Source organism: Helianthus annuus, chromosome 1 (assembly GCF_002127325.2).
Source record: "Helianthus annuus cultivar XRQ/B chromosome 1, HanXRQr2.0-SUNRISE, whole genome shotgun sequence".
In the NCBI taxonomy this organism is placed as follows: Eukaryota; Viridiplantae; Streptophyta; class Magnoliopsida; order Asterales; family Asteraceae; genus Helianthus; species Helianthus annuus.
Genome location: NC_035433.2, coordinates 146,228,936 through 146,249,887, shown reverse-complemented (window position 1 = coordinate 146,249,887; position 20,952 = coordinate 146,228,936). Strand labels below are relative to the sequence as shown.

Genomic DNA, 20,952 nt, shown 5'->3' with positions numbered 1-20,952 from the left:
GCAGTTATACCAAACAAAAAACATAAAGTACTTTTATCCTGAATCAATATCATCTAAATCAAATTTAGTAATTCACCGCCACGCTTGCGGTTACAAAACTGAGCTATGTTAGACCCTTATTAGTAAAAACTACTCATGTGCATAAATTCACAAAAATATTGCTAGCAAACAACAAACAACACATGTAAAACTAAACTAGAGTAGGCAATTACAACCCGTTCCATCATTTACGGTTCTCCAGGAATCACATAAATTCCAAATTCTGGAAGAGATAAAATATACTAGGATTTGAATAGAAATTATTGGTGGATGGGCATGAAGAAGTACATAGCCACCTATGTAACTAAATGTCTAACATGTTCACAAGTAAAAGCTGAACATCAGAAACCGTCATGTTGCTACAACAACTTGAAATTCCCACATGAAAATGGACAATGGTAACCATGGACTTGATTACCAAGGACATAATTTTTGTTTTAGGTAAAATAACCATGGAAATGGGAAACGCTAACTGATGTTAACTTTTTAGTTAACTTTTATGTAAATTACAATTTACCCAAAGGACGCAATTTGAAGTTTATTTATAAAGGAAATAACCTGTAATTTACTTAAATTTTTTTCTTTTATTTTATTTTCTTTCTTTTTATTAAATTTATCACTATTATTTTATCGATTACTTTAAAATTTTCTTAATTCATTAATTAACAATTTTTTTTATAAAAATATGTGTTTTGGTAACTTAATTATTTTTGTTTGTTTGATTAAATTATTCACTTTTTATTCTATAAATGATGTAACTTTTATACTATGTTTTTACATAAACTGTTAGTGTGATCGAGTTATATTTTTATCACTTTTACAATTATTTATTAGAATGAAATTTACATCAAAATATTGAAAAAATAAGCGCGTTGGTCGCGCATTACGAAAGGTCGGTTTAAACTATGATGTTCTATAAATTCTGGAATTTTTAACGTCATTTTTAAAACAACTAGTTGTTTAAGACGTGTTACATAATGTTCGACATACACTCATCTCAAAATACACATGTTTTTTTGTCTATGTTTAACTCGATCGTCGTAACGCGCTACCGACATGCTTGTTTTCCCCATATTTTGGTGTAAATTTCATTCCAAAAACATATAATAATTGTAAAAGTGATAAAAATTAACCCGATCATACCAACGTCTTATGTAAAAACATAGTATAAAAATTACAGTGTTTGTATATTAAAAGGAGCAAATAATTTAATCAAACAAAACAAAATAAATTATAAAACATAGATTATTATTATTATTATTATTAATTGTAAAATAAGGAATTAAGGAAATTTTAAAGTAATCGATAAAACAGTAGTGATATATTTGATAAAATAAAAAGAAATGAAAAAAAATAAAAGAAAAGAACTTAAATAAATTACAGGTTATTTCCTTTATAAATAAACTCCAAATTATGTCATTTGCACAACATGGTAATTTTACCTTAAAGTTAACTAAAAAGTTAACATTAGTTAGCTTAAAGGACAAACTAAGTGCAAAATTTAGAAATTAAAGGACATTTTGTGTGTTTTTTTAAAGAAAAAGAACGAGTGCAATGTAGTATATATATACTCAAAAGTTAACTAAAAAGTTAACATCAAGTTAGCTTAAAGAATAAAGAGTGTGCAAAACTTAGAAATTAAAGGATATTTTGCGTGCTTTTTAAAGACAAATGACGAAGAAAAGCACAATTTATGTAATTTAGTCATAATCTTATCACAAACAATTATTTATGATAAATCTATATTTATATTAAAATATGAATAAAAATTATTATATTATATTACAAACTGAGGCGTACCAAATATAATTTTATCACGAATAAGCAGCTTAGTTTGTGATAAAAATTTGTATGGAAATAGAGGCATATCCATATACTTGTAATAAGTTTTATAAATAAGACAACTTTATAAAATTGAAAGTTGAGAATAAATAACAAAAATCAGCTAAATATCGAATATATTTGTCAACAATTTGAATGGTACGATTGTTATTCAAATGAAAACCAAATTACAAGTTTCAATCTCAAATCAAAAAGAGAGAGAGAGAGAGAGAGAGAGAAGAGATTCGGATTAAAGAATCCTATTAGACAAGCTTGTTAAAACAAGCCCAAGGAGCCCAGCAACACTAACCCATCTGCAACTCTGCAAGAATACTTAAAGCCCACCTACAAGAACAAAAGTAGAATATAAAGATGTAGGTCCCTTTTCGCGGAGGATGACGAACCTAAACCTTGTTATACAAACCTACTAGCGAGTGCGGAATCCAAGCTAGCAAGCAAACCGAGTTAGTAGCAAGTAGAGAAACAAACACACAAAGATTCACCGATTAACACTAGTCGTATTAATGCAATGAGGGTTTCGGTTACAAGCTCAATGTTTACAGAAGTGTTCTATAAACTCTCTTAGTGTGTGAGTGAGTTCTGGGCAGAATGCTCTCTAAGCTTCTATCTCTCGGGTGTGTGAAAATGGCAGAACTTCAGAACTCCAGAACTAACTCACACTCAACACATGCATGGGTATATATACCCAGCTCAGCATGTCTGGTCGAAGGATTCGACAGATGGTCCGAAGGATCATCTGTCGACCACATGTTACACGAAAGATCAGCATGGACCTCGAAGGATCATCCTTCGAGGTCTAATGGTCGAACCATGGTCGAACCATATCTTTCGATCACCTCGAAGGATCAGGTGTATCCTTCGAGGCTATCCTTCGATCTGAACATCTTTCAAATGTTGTCCAAGTCAAACCGGAGGATGGTTGACTTGGTCAACTTACAATACAAATCAGGACATCGTTTATATCAGACCGAATACAGACAAAGTACAGACACAAGTGCACCAACAAACTCCCCCTTGGCTGTAGCTTTGTCTTTGATCTCTAATCTTTGTCTTGTTCTTCTAAAAGTGTAGACCCGTCTTGAACTTCGACGGTCTTTGGTCTTCAAGTCTTCAAGACTCTGATGTCCTATCATGTCTTCAATGTCGGAGGGTCTTCAAAGTCTTCACGTCTTGAAAGTAGAAAGTGTATCAACAAACTACCCGTATCATGTAGGAAGTGTGTTGACAAACTCCCCCTTAACATAAGCTCCCCCTTGAGTTATGCTCGTGAAAAGACTTTATCTTTATGAAGTGAGATCCTTGTGGTGATGATGATGGCCAGCGGCGACTCGATCACCTTCATTCATTGAGTGCCTTCGCGTCGTGTCTTCATTCCAAGGCTTGTTATCGACCATGTTCTCCTAGCCTTTAGAATCTGCACATGCAAGAAATCTAAACGCGTAATGAGAACAACTGCTTGGAATATAGTTAGCATAAACAAAAGACACACGTATGACCATGTCACAATCAAACACCGTCCGACAGTTTGAAAGTTTAATAAATTTGCCAATTTTAGCCTTTTAACTTTCAAACATGCAAATTTCGACCGTTTATGAAGATTTAGTCAGTTCGGTTTTCAGTCAGGTTTCAGGTAGCGAAGACTTGAGCTCCAACATCGTACGATCGAAAATAAAGCAGAAATAAAATCTTTTTGGCTTTTATAAAGTTTATATTAAAACACGGATTTTAGGCGTGTTTTTGAAATTAAAAGACAACAATTTTAGAATCCTTTGAGTGTTATCAAACGACATCACCGCTAATGTCGTGCTGATATGCACCAAACGACGAAACTGTTTAAAAGAAAAACAATAAAAGTTAAGCAGTAAATAAATATATACAGACATTCTTTTTGCGAGCTTCGAGGGTAAGAGAATCATATCAGTGTACGGTCATGCCAAAACACTCTTGTTGTTCAGTTAGTTAACATTAAGATAAGCATCCTATAACAATTATCGGTATTGTTGTCCACTTAAGCTCAACTTATCAGATGTAATCATGGCGAGGGGATACGTTAAGGTATGATTTATACTTACCGACCGGTGTTCATCCACATCACGACACATTCCCGTATCAAGGTATGCACGAGGGTTCATCTTACCGGTGAGTATACCGATTATCATCTGTTTGACCGTATAAAATGTGAGATACTCACTTATTTTGATTGAAAACAAGCCCTTTGTGATAGAATCACTTATTGATGAGGAACTTGATTTTCGTATGCATGAGGGCACAGGTGCAAGTCCGTGAACAGGTCAGTACTTCCGTACAGCAGAGAGACGAACTTGACACCCGGATAGATGTGATATTTTATCACTTATTTGATTTGGACATGTGATTGTTTATCACTTATTGAGGTCGAATGCAGTATGCAATATGTACACGTATGTATAGTATCATGGAAGATCTAGACTTGCGTCCCCGTTATTTTTCGGTAAAAGATACAACCATGATACCCAGATGATAAGCAGCATAAAGACCGAATATCTCAGAACCTCGGCAATCTATCAAACGAAATTTCGGTACTAAGACCATATGCCAATGAATGGTTCCCACCTGGTCTTCAGTCGATTAAGATTTATATCACCCTGCACACTTTAAAATGATTGTGAGCCTACCGATACATCTTATATAGAGCTGCTTATCGTTTTGCATTTAAGGTTTAAAGAGGTTTGGATAGACCACTGATGTACTATCATTTTCTCTTTTGCTCGCCAGGAAACTCATTTTTGTTTTTCTATTGTTTTTGTGTTTTTGAAATTTTTCGATGTTTTTGGATTTTCAGATATTTGGATTTACTCCCCCTAAAATCAATAAACTAAGATAAATTTAAAAACACAAGGATATTTTCAAAAATGATTTTCCGATGTTGGTTTACTCTTGTGCTTGACCTTAATGCCATTTACCAAAATTAAGTTTTATCCGAAAAGATTTAACAAATTTTGGAAAAATGAGTTGGCATGTCGGTAAGCGGTGCGGACCTTGACAACATTGATGAGTTTCATATTGAAACAATCACGTGTGAGGTGATATCCGAGATCAACGTGTCAGGTCAAAGAGTGCTGTACGAGATAATAACAATTCACAAAGCAGCTAAAATATCGACAAGTATAGGAGAGATTAAGAATTTAAAGGCGTATCCTGCAACTGTTCCGTGCATTGCAAGGAATCTAAGCACTCTCCCAACTGGATATCCACCTGGTGTGGACTTCAAGGTCGAATTTGCAACTGCTGAGAAGTCTCTTGACAGCAATAAGCTCATAAACCTCCGGGTCCGGCTGGTCTTCTACATTTCACCAGCGAAGGTCTTTGACTTTCTCTTTCAGAAATGGTGTGCGGATGTTCAATCCACGCCAAGGCATCGGCACACATTTCACTTCATTCGTTCCTGAGGACCCGATCAAAACCAGAATGACCAAATTTTTGGCACGTTCTTCATTTGGTCGAATTTTGCAACTTCATTCATCCAAAAAAATTTTTTTTTTCTTTTCTCTCTCTCCATCAAAGGCAACAATTTCTTCTGTCGCCTATCTTGTGCAAGGACATTCCACTATCAACAATCCTAAGACTATCAATAGTTCCTCCTGGAACTTCCTGCACACTCATTCAGAGATTAGTTGGAGAGAGGGACCCAAGCCATTGTGGTCTTGGGTCTTCCATTTTCATCAATGACAATAACTTCTTGTCTTTGATGGTTTGTAAATTGTGATGGTCCCCCTGATTCAGTAACCGATTTAGGTTTCCATGTCTGTTTTGTTTTATCAGTGTCATTCTTTAAAATTTTAACTTCATTACAGTTTGAAGTTTTTGAATTTGTTGATTTTACAGAAACAGATTGTTTTTGAACCACATCGGTTTTAATTGCTTTTTCAATCCTTTTGACCTGTTGGCGTTTCTGTTTCTTCTCCCTTTCTTTTACAAGTCGGGGATCTTGTTTTGTGAAAACAGATGGCTTACGGTCAGTCTTGCCACGGGGATCATCAACCTTTCCTTTTTGCTTATGAAGATAAGGGCAATTTCGAATTATATGCCCAATGGTTCCACACTCAAAACATGATCTTCGTTCAACATACCTCGAAGAATCATGTGTTCTCTTAGCCGATGATGTTGAACTTTGTGAACCCGAGGTACTAGGCTGTGAACTGTTTTGTTCATTTCTTTTCAAAACAGTAGCTTTCTTGACAAAATCTAAGTTAGATTTATTTTCAAACGTTTCAATTTTGTCTGTTCCCGTCGATTTCACAAATTTAACATTTTTCTTCTTCTTTTGATTCGGCTTCTTCTGGACTTGAGCCGGTGCCTTTCCTTTGGGCTTGGTGTGATTTTGCTGTTTTGGCATTGCTGGTAATTTCTTGTTGCCAAATTGTTTTCGAACTTCAGCCTTTGGGATTGGAGGACACTGTGTAACTGTAACATGTGGTCCTTTCTTCCCCAAAAACTTACTTTCAAAGACTTTATCGATTAAGGATTGATTAACATTCTTAATAGGAAAATCTTTGTCTGAGTAAATTTTATCATCACCAACCAAAGTGTACAGCAAGGTCACACTCTCCGACTCCTTCTCAGACGAGGACTCAGTTGCAACAGTCTTAGCGGGTGTGGCAGGGGGATCACATAGAATGTGATTCTCAAGAGGTATGTCCTCATTTTTGACTACCGCATCAGACTTTGCTGGAGCAGCATCATCAGATTCATCATCTGAAGAATCAGCATCCTCAACCTCAACTGGAGGATCCTGTTTCTGTTCAGCAGTTACAGATGTATCTGCTGACACATCCGAATCTGAGGATACTTCTTTCTGGTATCCGAGTCCTGCTGCAAACTCCTTCACATCAAGAGGAACAGATGGTTCGAAGAACACTCTATCCTCCTCATCAGGCATGGCATCATAATTGTGTCTGACTGGTGGTGGACATTTTTTGTATCCTATGCATGTGACATCCCGTTTTTCTTTCTGAACGTCAATGATGTGATCCAACACGTAGCTAGAGCTCAAATAGCTGTCTAGCTTGAGTTGGATTGCCTCACTTTCCGTTTTTACACAGACCATTTCTTTTTGCATTGCCTCAAGACGTGAGATGTACAAATTAATGTCCGTTTGTTTTCTGGAAACCATTTTAGTCAATTCAGTTTTGTCTTTCTTTAATGTCTCAATCATTGACTTAAATTCCTTTTCATGGTTTTCATAAAACATATTGGCTTCTGTGCATTTTGAAAGATCCACAGTCAACTTCTGATTGTGGATGAATGTCACATCATATTTTTCTTGCAAAGCCTCGTGTTTGCTTTGCAATGCACACCACTCAGCATTCAAGGAATCATGTTTGTCTTGCAAGTCAAACAAACTAGCTTGTAAAGCATCATGTTTGGCTTGCAACTCAGACATGTTTGCCTCAAACTCAGCACATTTAGCCTGCAAGCTATCACAGTTATCACAGTTTACAGCAATGGGTTCATCGACACATACCTGACTTGAAGAACTGTCGACATTAGCCATAAAGGCTGAATGGAGAGAAGACGAAGTACAAGCAGCTTGATCCACCGGAACAGATCTTCTTTGAGTTTCTGCTGCAGCTTCCTCCAAAAGTTCATCAATATCAGCATCAACTGAGACACCAGATGTCTCGCCCATATTCTCATCGCCTGACCTAGATGAATCTTCATCAACACTCCTGCTGTACCCAGAAGAGTCTTCATCTTCAGACGATTCATCACCACTGGCAGAAGATTCTCCACCATTGGTGTGAACCAGCTCCTTCACAATCTGAGCAAAACATGCTGTTCCATCAGGAGCATCACCACCCAACTGGATTGACCAGTCACAACCTTCATCCACCTGAACTGCAAGTGCTCGGTTGGTTTGGTTGTTGACAGGCACCAATGTACGATCATTGTTTCTGTTCTGCTGGTTGCCTTGGTTCCTGAAGGGGTTTTGATTCCCGTGCTGGGCTGGCTTTGTACATTCCCGTTTAAAGTGGCCCCGTTCACCACAGTTGAAGCACTTAACAGCTTGCTTATCGAACCCATACTTGGTGTCTCGCTTACTTTCCAAGCTGGTTCTTCCAGTACTTTCCATCCAATCCTTTGCTCTTCTCACAGCACTCGCAAAGGCCCACTTGATATCCATCAAGTCCATCTCTTCCTTATCAATCTGCCTGTAATCTTCTTGTGTCAGATTAATATTTCCAATCTGACCTTCTATCAACCCACAGTACGCGCTCACTACAGTGTTAAGCAGCTCCATGTGTTCCTTAGCTACTTCTACACTGATTTTAGAGAAACTTGAAGTGTCAAGCTGTACTGTATTTGGCTTTGATTGTTGACCTGCAGAAGATGATGTTCCTCCATAACAAGCATATTGAGGTTGTTGAGCAGGAGGAGGATGAGGTGGTTGTATTGGATTTCCATACAGATCTGTGGTTGGAGGCGGCTTTACAGGAACTTGCACTGGATTGCCATACATATCCGTGCTTGTGACAAACGCCGTTTGAAGTGGAGCATGTGATCCAGCTTTTGCAGATGAAGTAGTGGAGGTGCCATAATACATCTCTGGATTCTGTGGCACTGCAACTCTCTTTGCCTTCAACGTTTCTTCCTGATCCTTGTTCTCCAGAAGCTGCACGAAATCGTTGATATTGGTAGTTCTCAACGTTCCGTTGTACTTCAAGATTTCCAGGAAGTTGTTCCATTGAGGAGGCAATGCATCGGCAAACTTCTTTACCACCTCTGTTGGAGTCGTTGTGACTTCAAAGTTGGTCAGCTCAGTAAGTAGGTGATAGAAACGGCTTGTCATATCTCCTAAGGACTCCTTATCCATACATGTGAAGCCATCAAATTCTTTCTTCAGTAGATCTCGTCGTAGTTGACGTGTGGCTTCATTACCCACTCCTCTTGTCTTCAATGCATCCCACAACTTCTTCGTAGTCTTGAAACTGACGAACTGATGATAAATATCCTTGCTCAGTGCTTGAGTGAGGATAGCGTATGCTTTCTTTTCTAAGTCATACGTCTTCTTTTGTTCATCAGGAAGATCGGCAAATGTAGCTGTCGAAGAAGCAGCAACCTCGATAGTTTGATCGAATTCCGTAATGAACCGTAACCACAACTCTGTATTTTGACCAAGAATATATGTATGGAAACGATCAACCCATCCCGGATATTCATGAAGATGCATCAACTTTGGAGGCCTGTTTAAACTTCCGGTTTCACTTTCGCTTAGTAGAAGACTTTGAATACTCGGAGTTTGATTTGAAACAAACGCCCATTGACCAGCTGGAGTGGCATTTGCTTGTGAGGATGTAGAAACTGGAGATTCGGCCCATGATGGAGATTGACTGGTATTCATGTATTTTCCACTGTCTGGAGCCGGACTTCCCCACCAACTCGGATTCATGATAGATAAGCAAAATAAATGCTAAGAAAAAAAAGATCCGAAAGATAACACAACCGAAAGATCCTGGTCGAAAGATCTGAAATCACAGAAACTTGTTAACAATAAACAAACCTCAATCGAAAGATATAACCTTGTTCGAAGGATCAACAGTACTCGAAAGATTACTGTTGACTCTCGAACAATGATTTCGAAAGATTCAAGAACTCGAAAGATTCCCTTTGAAAGATCCTTATCTTTCGAGCCAAATCCTTATCTTTCGAACAACAGATCTCGAAAGATTCACCAATACGAAGGATCCTAATCTTTCGGACACTAGTCTTTCGAAAAGATTCCTCTGTCGAAGGATATGTTTCAGACTTCGAAGGATGGGTCGAAGGATATAAATCTTTCGAGCCCTCCTTGATCGAAAGATATCGAAGGATGATCTTTCGATGTCGAAAGATATCTTTCGAGAGGCTCTGACACAACTGACTTTGATGTGAAAGGTTGGTGAAAAAGGTGACAGGTTGGTAAGGTCAAACTTTCGGCAAAAGGGGATGTCAGATCAACTTTCCCACCAACTTTTGAAAGATTGCCCAAAAAGGATAACCTTATCCTTAAGCCAGTCACCGGAAACACACCGGAATACCACCGGAAAACACAAAGTTTTCTAAAAACCAATTTTTATGTTACCCAACCAAAACTTGAACACTCCCGGTTAGTTTAGACACGTTTTTACTCAAAGAAAAAGCAAGAAACTTGGTAAAAACAGGTGCAAAACCAAGTGTTTCAACACACCACAACTTGTAAAAACCCGGTTTTAAACAAGGTTAAGAGCCTTAGCTCTGATACCACTTGTAGGTCCCTTTTCGCGGAGGATGACGAACCTAAACCTTGTTATACAAACCTACTAGCGAGTGCGGAATCCAAGCTAGCAAGCAAACCGAGTTAGTAGCAAGTAGAGAAACAAACACACAAAGATTCACCGATTAACACTAGTCGTATTAATGCAATGAGGGTTTCGGTTACAAGCTCAATGTTTACAGAAGTGTTCTATAAACTCTCTTAGTGTGTGAGTGAGTTCTGGGCAGAATGCTCTCTAAGCTTCTATCTCTCGGGTGTGTGAAAATGGCAGAACTTCAGAACTCCAGAACTAACTCACACTCAACACATGCATGGGTATATATACCCAGCTCAGCATGTCTGGTCGAAGGATTCGACAGATGGTCCGAAGGATCATCTGTCGACCACATGTTACACGAAAGATCAGCATGGACCTCGAAGGATCATCCTTCGAGGTCTAATGGTCGAACCATGGTCGAACCATATCTTTCGATCACCTCGAAGGATCAGGTGTATCCTTCGAGGCTATCCTTCGATCTGAACATCTTTCAAATGTTGTCCAAGTCAAACCGGAGGATGGTTGACTTGGTCAACTTACAATACAAATCAGGACATCGTTTATATCAGACCGAATACAGACAAAGTACAGACACAAGTGCACCAACAAAAGAAAATACATTAAAAATTTGAATTACAAAATGGAAGCATATATTTTAACAATATTATATATATTACGTTCTAAGTATGTGATGTCGTGATAATATAGGTTCTCAGGAGAAATGATATGGTGGTAAGGTGTCTTCTCTCTCTATCAACCAGGTAGCCCAAGAGAAGGCAAATTGGATTGTGGTAAAAAATCCCATATTCAAATCACCATATTCAATCTATGATCAACATTTACATAATATGAAAAAGTACACAAATGAACAAAAGTAAATGAATGAACATAAACTATGAACGTAAATGAATAAACACAAAACAGTAAATGTTTTCACGTTTGGTCATTATTAACGACCATATATAAATTTCCTATCAAACAATTCATGAACGCTTCCTTGAATATAGGCCCAAATGCAACAATGTAGAAAGGCAGAAATGAACATCACAAATCCCCTTTGTTAAAATCTGGAACCACACTTTGATATTTAAATACTGACCCCATACTCCAACATCTCAACACCTACATCATTCTTTTTGTATAGTTTGTAAAAACAGACGAATCCATGTAACAATATAATCGAAATGGATAAATGATAGAAGATAGAACTTAGAAATTAATAATAAATATATAAGAAAACAATAGCTGAAGAAAATCAATATAATGATACCAATACAAGAAAAGTAAACAGAAACATAAAATCTACACACCAAGGATTACCTTGTGTTTAGAGTGCAATCTATGTCACCAACCATCATTCATCAATGTTCATATGCACCCAAATAAAACAAACAGGTTGATGAACTTCTGGTAGCTATATTCAAACAACATTAAGTCTTCTAGCAATCATCCTTTATTCTTTCGTTATCCGAATTAAGAAAATTCCAATACTGTTTGGATGAAGAACGTGAGTATATTGCAATAAGAAAATAAATAGAAGAAAGAAGAACAAAAAAACCAATGTTACCTGAAGAATAAGTTTTAAATTTAGGTATGTGAGAAATTTTATGCCAGTCTACACCATTCTCCTTTTCACACCTTTTACTTAGATGTTTACATCTATTTATCTCAAGTTCATTAAGATACTTGAAACTTTTAATCTCGTCTGGTAGAGAAACTAATCCATCACAATATGACAATTTCAACTTTGTAATATTTGGAAGGTAACCCGGTAAAGAAATTAATCCCCCACATCGTTCTAGTTTTAAAACCTCGAGTCTTGGAAGGTTACATGGTAAGGAAACCAAATTCGGACAACAACCAATGTCTAGTTCCCGTAAACAGGTAAACATGTTTATTTCATCATCGTGGAAACACTTCAAAGAATGCATGAAGCTCAACTTAATGACCCTGAGATTGGGTAATATCCCAAGTGATGGAATATGCTCACAATTCATGCACCAAAAAAATTGAATTTCAACCAAATTCCTTAAATTGACCATCCATTTTGGAGATATATTATTTCCCATGTATTTACTTATTATCATTTTTTTGAGACTCTGGTTTGGTTCTAGTCCCTCGAGAACCTCTTCATTTGCAAACATTTCTTGTCTACTTTCTTTCCTAAAAGGGTCAAACCAATTTAACTTTAAAACCAACAAATTTCTTTTGCATTTGAGGTTGGCACCCTTTGCCTCACTAGAAGCTCCAACATTCACGAGTTGTGATATCTCTAACTCCCCTTCAAGAAGATTTAGATCCCCTAACTCTCCTAGTTTTGCCCCACACTTGTAACCAACAGGAAACCGCGGAAGTATTCGGAGACTAGTCAATTCTTTGATTCCAATTGGCAAACGCGTGAGTAAATCACAATAAGCGATGTCCAAACGTTCCAAACTAGTCATGTATCTCAAGCCTTTTGGCAAGCAATACAGTTTCCTACAGGATCGCAATATCAACACTTGCAAATTTTGGAGATAAACAATGGACTCAGGTAAAAATGCTATACTTGAGTATGATAAGTTCAAGTATTTTAGGTGTTTCAGTTTGCAAATTGATTCAGGTAGTGTAATTAACTTAATACCAGACAAGTATAATACCCTCATATACATGTGGTTGAAAAGTTGGGTATTGCTACATTCATACTTATCTCCAAAAATGGATATAGGCATAAATGTAGCACTAGGTTCATACTTATCTCCGAACATAAATATTGACCTTAATGATCTTAACTTTTCTAACTCCTGGGGCGAAAAGCGATAATATGGACATGATGAGCTCAAATGAAGGACCTCATTTGGGATTATAATCTCCTTACCAGACTCTATAACTAGAAAATCATCTCCCATTACATGTTGTGCCATGTCATGCATCAGATCATGCATTTTAAAATTGTTATTGTGGTTCTTATCTACCTGGAAGAAGGACCTCCAAACCAAAAAGTTAAAAATTTCTTCTCCAAGCACATACAAATCTATGTCTCCTCTAGGTGGAATGAAATCGTTAGCAACCCACGATTGAATCACTACATCCTTTTCCATATAATAGCCTTTAGGAAACATACAACAATAAGCAAAACATCTCTTTAAATGTGGAAGCAAGTTGTCATAACTTAACTTCAAAGCAGGCAAAACCTTACTTTCTTGCAACTCCCATAAAATATTGCATTTCACACGTTGCCAATCACTTATACTTCTTTTCGACCACATTAAGCTGCCCAAGGTCTTCACTGCTAAAGGCAATCCTTTACATTTCTCAACCATCTCTCTTCCGATAGGCTCTAGCTTACTTATGTCGTCCCCCTCTCTTCCTTCTGCAAATGCAAACTTCTTGAATAATAACCATGAGTACACTTCTGATAAACATCCAAGTTCATGTTGTAACTCGCGAACTTTAGCTGTCATTCGACTAGTTGTATCGTATCGTGTTGTCATCACAACAATACTCTCTTCAGCCCCGCAACTTAATGTTTTGCTTACCTCGTCCCACTTGGCCTTTTCATCCTCTTCAATCCAAACATCATCTAGTACAATTAAAAATTTCTTTCCTCTTAACTTGTTTTGAAGTGACTCTTGCAACACATCCAGATGTGTAAGTGTGCACTCACATTTATCTATGGATGCAATGATTCCTTTTATTATCTCTTTAACTTGGAAGTTCTCGGAGACGTAAACCCAACATTTTAATTCGAAATATTGCTTCACCCTTTCATGGTTATAGATTAGTTGAGCTAGAGTAGTTTTCCCCACGCCTCCCATACCCCATATACCATACACTCGAATCTCACTGCTGTCGTATTTTCCTATATCTTTGTTACATATCTTTTCAATTGCTAACTCCATCTCGTCATTTCTTCCGAAGACGAGTGAAGAATGTATAAGCGAGCTGGTTTCCCTATGCGGCAAAACACCTTTAAATCCCACATCTAAATGTCTTATGTCACTTGATGGGGTCAATTTCAACTCAAATCTCTTGGATGCAATGGCATCGAGTTTTCTTCTTATGGATTTAACTTTGTGAGCAATTCTAATACGAAACAAAAGTTTATTATGATCTGAGGAGAAGAAGGCTCTTACCCTCCATGCAGCGCCTCTTTGTTTGTGTAGACGTTGTAGCAAAGCTTCAGTTGAAATCTCATCCAACACGTTTTCTACCTCCAAGGACGCTGATCTGAGACTCTTAAGCCATAACTTTACAGCCTTTTCCTTGATGTGTTTCTCTTCTGCATCTTCAAGAATAGCTTGGATGCTGGTGAAATCTTCTTGGAGAGTTGAAATATCGTCCTCGAGTCCCCAAAGTAGAGCTAACTCTTTGATAACTTTAGAAGTCAGCCTCCCCACCACCTCGCTCACAAGGGCCGAAATAGCCACATCTCCCATTATTTATATTTCAAAATTAATAGAAACAAAAGCGTATATGTGTGATTTCTAACCCAGAAGATTAACTGATCAGAGACTCAATATAACTTATAACAAAGATCCTGAGTACATAATCAACAAATGACTCATTCAGATAACATTAGTAATACTGCAAATGACATATCTAAACCAATATACACACAAAGAATTTATGCCAAGTCATTAGTAATAAGCAATCTCTAAACTATTAAAAGAAGCTTTAACTTAGTTTTTAAATGTAATTTATTAAAATAAAGGAAATGCAAGCTGCTGGTCCTCAACCAATCATCTTTGCAAATGATAACATTCATCAGAAATTAACTCCTCAGAAATGGGAATAATTCCGGTAACTGAGTTGATCAATCAAACTGTTAAATATTTTTTTTTCATTTTTGCTGTTATTTCATCATTCATCCATATAAGCACCCCACAACATATTGTTAATATGTATGTAGATATATTTTAGATAATTTTTTTTTCAAAAAACAAACGATTGATATAACCAGAAAACACTTGTTAAGTTACATCAAAACAGAAGGTAGACGGGCAACAAGCTGCGCCGCCAACCCTTTCTGAATTGCAAACCCCAACCTACCGAACACAAACCCCTGCCCCCTTGGGGTCGAACAATTGCTGTGGATAACCCGTTGAACCCTCGTCAAGAAGTTGATGGCTTCTGGCGCTAGGGAGCCAAAAGTATCAAAGGCAAAAGGGATAAAGACATGTTGGTTAATAGCCGCTAAAATCAAGGCAATCAACATTGAATTTAAATATTTGTAGAATAGTCAAAGATTGATTCTTTTTGTATATTTTAGTAAGGAGCCATTATCTCCTTAATTCATGTTATGCCCTCTGTATATATTTGTTATGTATTCCACAATTTCAACATACAGCAAAAGTATTTTTTCCTTTCATGGTATCAAGCCTAGGTCCCATCTAATCAATCCTTCGTCATCCCCTATTCATCCCTCCCTTCTTCATTCGACCTACTGTTCTGTCTTTTTTTTTCCTTTACTCACCATGGCTGGTACATCCTCAACTCCCCCTTCCGATCCTTCCACCACCCCGCTCCACACCCTTCTCCACCTAATAACAATCAAACTATCTTCATCCAATTTTCTGGTTTGGAAGAGTCAAGTTGAACCAGTTCTTTCCTATCTTGGTCTCCTTGGGCACATCGACGGCTCCTCCGTCGCACCACCGGAATCTATATCCAAAGATGATAAAACCCTTCCCAACCCAGACTTTCTTAAATGGAAAGAAGCTGATCAACGAGTGCTTCTTCTCCTTCACTCCAGCTTAACCGAAGAGGCCATGTCACAAGCCATCGGTCACAACTCTGCTCTTCAAATTTGGCAGGCCCTTGTGCATGCCTACAGTCACCAATCCGTCGAACGGATGCACACACTCCGTGACTCTCTAAGACAACTCCAAAAAGGCACCGCTCCAGTCTCCGTCTCCGATTTTGGTCGAAAATTCAAGTCCCTTTGCGACCAACTAGCTGCCATTGGCTACCCCGTCACCGATGAAGATAAACGCCACTGGTTTCTATGTGGCCTTGGACCCTCTTTCGAAACATTTTCCACTACCCAGCGATACGTTAAACCATCCCCACCATTCCGTGACCTACTCGCTCAGGCAGAAAACCATGAGCTATTTCTTCAAACCATCCATGTTCCTTCTACCCCACAAGCCGCTTTCTCGGCTCACTCAAACCGGTTCAACCAACCCGCTAAAAACACTCGTGACTCCTCCCAAAGGAGCCGTTTTAGAGGCTCCTCTTCCAACCGTGGTCGTTCCTCAAACACAAGACGCCCTCCCCATTGTCAACTATGTCGGGCCGAGGGTCATTATGCTAGTGCGTGTCCAAATCTCTCAAGCTATGCTCAACATGCTACACCGCTTGATGCAAATCTTGCCCAAGCATTTCATGCTCAATGCAACATAGCTCCAAACATCCCCGACTGGACCGCCGACTCCGGGGCCACGGCTCACATGCTTAGATCCACTGATGGGCTTGATCAATCTCATCCAGACTCGGGTAATAGTGTTACTTTTGGTAATGGTCAAACGTTACCCATCACACAAATTGGTAACTCTAAACTCAATAATATACCGCTACATAATGTGCTCGTCGTTCCAAATCTAACAAAAAATCTCCTTTCTATCAGTAGGTTAACAAATGATTCGCCCGTGGATGTTTTGTTTTCTAATAATGTCTTTCAAATTCAGGATCGAAAAACGGGGGCGGTTCTTGCTAGAGGTACCTGTGAAAATGGATTCTATGTGCTCTCCCAAAGTCACAAGTCCTTTGTTGCCGCTCTTGCTGCTCCTCATCTTCGTGCTTCATTTAATAAATGGCATAGCCGCTTAGGCCACGTCTCGTTTGATACTATTTCCGTTTTAAATAAATTTGGGCATGTCTTTGTCACATCATTATTACCCAAACCGGGTCTATGTTCATCTTGTGAATTGTCAAAAGCCCATCGTTTACCTTTTATTGAAAACAATAAACGAGCCACTCATGTATTGGATTTGATTCATTGTGATCTTTGGGGTCCCGGGCCGATTTCGTCTATGGATGGGTACTTGTATTACGTCATTTTTGTGGACGATTTTTCACGTTTTACTTGGCTTTACCCATTAAAATTCAAATCGGACTTTTACACTATACTTATCACTTTTTTAAACTTTGTACAAAATCAATTTACAAAAAGTGTCAAAGTCTTCCAAAGTGATGGTGGCACCGAGTTCACCAACCATCGAGCTCAAACTCTTTTTCAAAAACATGGCATACATCATAGACTTTCATGTCCCCACACACCACAACAAAATGGACGGGCTGAACGCAAACACCGTCACATAACTGAAACGGGCTTAGCTATGATGTTTAATTCTCATGCACCGGCCAAATTATGGCTAGATGCTTTTGCTTCCGCCACATACATAATCAGTCGTCTTCCGACACCTATTCTCGAAAATAAGTCTCCCTTTGAAGTTCTCTTCAATCGTCCACCATCTTATGCCATGTTTCGAGTATTTGGTTGTCATGTATTTCCATATTTAAGAGATTATACAAAACACAAACTTCTCCCGAGAAGTGCATCTTGCATTTTTATCGGGTATAGTCCAAAACACAAAGGTTATAAATGTCTTGAACCAATAACCTCCCGGGTTTATATTACACGACATGCAAAATTCGATGAAGACACATTTCCTTTCAGTGGTGTTGTTCCCGCCATTGATCAAGAAAAATTACTTCTATCAAATTTTGATGACAATATCCCACAACCCATTACAAATCACACAGAAACTCCATCCCCTCCTCACATCACTCACAATAAATCATCATCACACAACATATGTACTCTCTGTCCCCATTATAACGACTCATCCACATCTGTAAACCCATCTCAAAATTCAGCCCAATTAAATCTAACCCCTCCAGCTCATGTTACCCAACCCGCACCCATGCCACAAGACCATTCCACACAAACGCCAAACCTATCCGCACCCAACCAGCCCGATGACATCGATCCAACTCAACCCACAAATATTCGAGCCCACATAAACAACTCACCCGCCCAAACCGAACCCAATGCCACAGTTCACATCCCACCGCAAACCACCTTCGTTCACCCCATGCATACCCGTTCTAAATCCGGCATACATAAACCGAAACACTTTGCCGACCTAGCCGATCTCAACACAAATCCTTTACACCATGCCCTTTTTGCCGCTTCCATTCCCAAAGGTGTTAAAACTGCCTCAAAAAATCAAGAATGGGCGGCCGCCATGTGTGAAGAACTCACCGCCCTAAAAAATAACAACACATGGGAACTCGTTACTCGTCCGTCACACTCCAACGTTGTTGGTTCAAAATGGATATATCGCATCAAATATAAGGCAGACGGTTCCTTAGATCGGTATAAAGCTCGTTTGGTAGCTCAAGGTTATACACAAGTTCCCGGTCTCGATTTTTCACATACTTTCAGTCCCGTTGTAAAGGCCTCAACAATTCGAGTTGTACTTAGTCTCGCCACCATTTATGGTTGGAATCTCCGACAACTCGATGTCAACAACGCCTTTCTAAACGGGAACTTAATTGAAACCGTTTACATGGAACAACCACCGGGTTTCCTAGATCCTAAACTTCCAAATCATGTGTGTCGTCTCAAACGTGCTCTATATGGTCTCAAACAAGCCCCAAGAGCGTGGTTTCAACGTTTAAGCACATTTCTTATCTCTCTCGGGTTTACGTGTAGCCGGGCCAACCCGTCACTTTTTGTCTACAAAACTGATAAGGTTTTACTTTATCTCCTTGTGTACGTTAATGATGTCATAATTACCGGTAACAATTCTCAATTCATAAATGACTTCACAGCTCGTTTACACAAGGAATTCAAAATCAAGGATCTTGGAAGTTTGAATTATTTTCTTGGCCTTGAAGTCATTCAAAACCATTCGGGTCTATTTTTAAGCCAAGCTAAATATGCCACCGACATTCTTTCAAGAGCAGGCCTTCTTGATGCCAAACCGGTTGCGACCCCACTCACCACTACCGATACTTTTACCTCAACTGGCACTCCATTTCACGATCCAACGTTTTACCGTTCCTTAGTGGGCGCTCTTCAGTATCTCACCATCACAAGACCAGATTTATCATATGCCGTAAATCAAGCAAGTCAATATCTCCAAAACCCAACCACTGCCCATTTTCAACTTGTTAAAAGGATACTTCGGTATGTCAAAGGTACTTTATCCTTTGGTTTAACTTTTGATCGCCCAATCAAAACGACTTTGGTCGGTTACACAGATGCTGATTGGGCACGATGTATCGAGAAAAGACGGTCAACTTATGGATACTCTATCTACCTAGGAGGCAATCTAGTATCTTGGAGTGCAAAGAAACAACCAACAGTTTCTCGATCAAGCTGCGAGTCGGAGTATCGTGCCTTGGCCAACACCGCTTCAGAAATTGTTTGGCTAACCCAACTGTTACGAGAACTATATGCTCTCCCACCAGTCCGACCCACCCTATTATGCGACAACAAAAGTGCATTATTTCTCAGTCAAAATCCTGTGTCACATAAACGAGCGAAACACATTGATATTGACTACCACTTTATTAGGGAATTGGTCTCTGCAGGAAAGTTACACACCAAGTTTGTTCCTACCACGCTCCAGGTAGCCGATATCTTCACAAAGAGTCTCCCAAGACCACTTTTTGAACGATTTCGTACAATGCTTCGCGTCGGACCGCTACCTGTTCGCTTGAAGGGGAGTAATAGCCGCTAAAATCAAGGCAATCAACATTGAATTTAAATATTTGCAGAATAGTCAAAGATTGATTCTTTTTGTATATTTTAGTAAGGAGCCCTTATCTCCTTAATTCATGTTATGCCCTCTGTATATATTTGTTATGTATTCCACAATTTCAACATACAGCAAAAGTATTTTTTCCTTTCATTGGTTCTCTGCGCAAGCTTTAGTGTGCTTACCACTTTCTTTGATTCTGCCTTTCTTGCTGCTAGTCCAGCTACAAACCCGTTTTCCCTTAAACCAACCAAAGGGGAAAACCCCGTAAGGTCTACACAAGCATGTTTCCCCCAGCCAAAGACGAGCAGATCCGCTGGTCGCAGAGTAGATCTCCCTTCCATAGGGTCCGTGAGGAAATTCACAGGGGCCTCTTTCTTAGCAGAAATCCCAGATCTTCTTAAGATGTCCCCCGAAACATCTCGCACCCAGTCATGCCGATATTTAAACCCAGGAAGCTCTTTACAGTGAACTGCGTGCTCCCCATATTTATCCATACAAGCTTTATCCATACAAGATAATTATATTATAAAAATAGAATAAAACTATGAAAAATTATTCATCTATAATTTATAATATTTTTATATATTCAAAAACAACCTTTTTTATTTTTTGAATGTCGAACACACCCCTTAATCTACTTCTAAATACCCCCTAACGCCAACTTAAACGCCGTTTTAATGAGATAACACCAGATCCCAGATCAAGAGGCCATCATCAAAATTCTTTATATAACAGTCTAATATTGTGTAAGTTCAGCACTTAATTCCGAGGAAGACCGTCTTTCTTTGACTATTTATAACTTATAAGTCAACAATGTCACTGTTCGTAAGTAAAAATGTTCCATAGATGACAAAAGAAACAAATAAATACCAATATTATTTTTTATTTCTCCAAATTGATGACACAAGAAACAAATAAATAAATCCAATGTTGTGAAAGCACCGGATCGATGACGAACATCAAACATTGCACTTGATTCAAGACATGAAGAACAAAATATGAAGAAC

General features: G+C 38.5%; 1 protein-coding gene across 1 annotated transcript; it reads right to left on the bottom strand.

The window, feature by feature from the left end:
- Positions 1 to 11,629: 11,629 nt before the first annotated feature.
- On the bottom strand, positions 11,630 to 14,608 carry LOC110933512 (disease resistance protein RGA2). Its single transcript, XM_022176731.1, has one exon. The coding sequence runs from the start codon at positions 14,606 to 14,608 to the stop codon at positions 11,630 to 11,632; it is 2,979 nt and encodes a 992-aa protein (XP_022032423.1).
- Between the last annotated feature and the right edge of the window lie 6,344 nt (positions 14,609 to 20,952).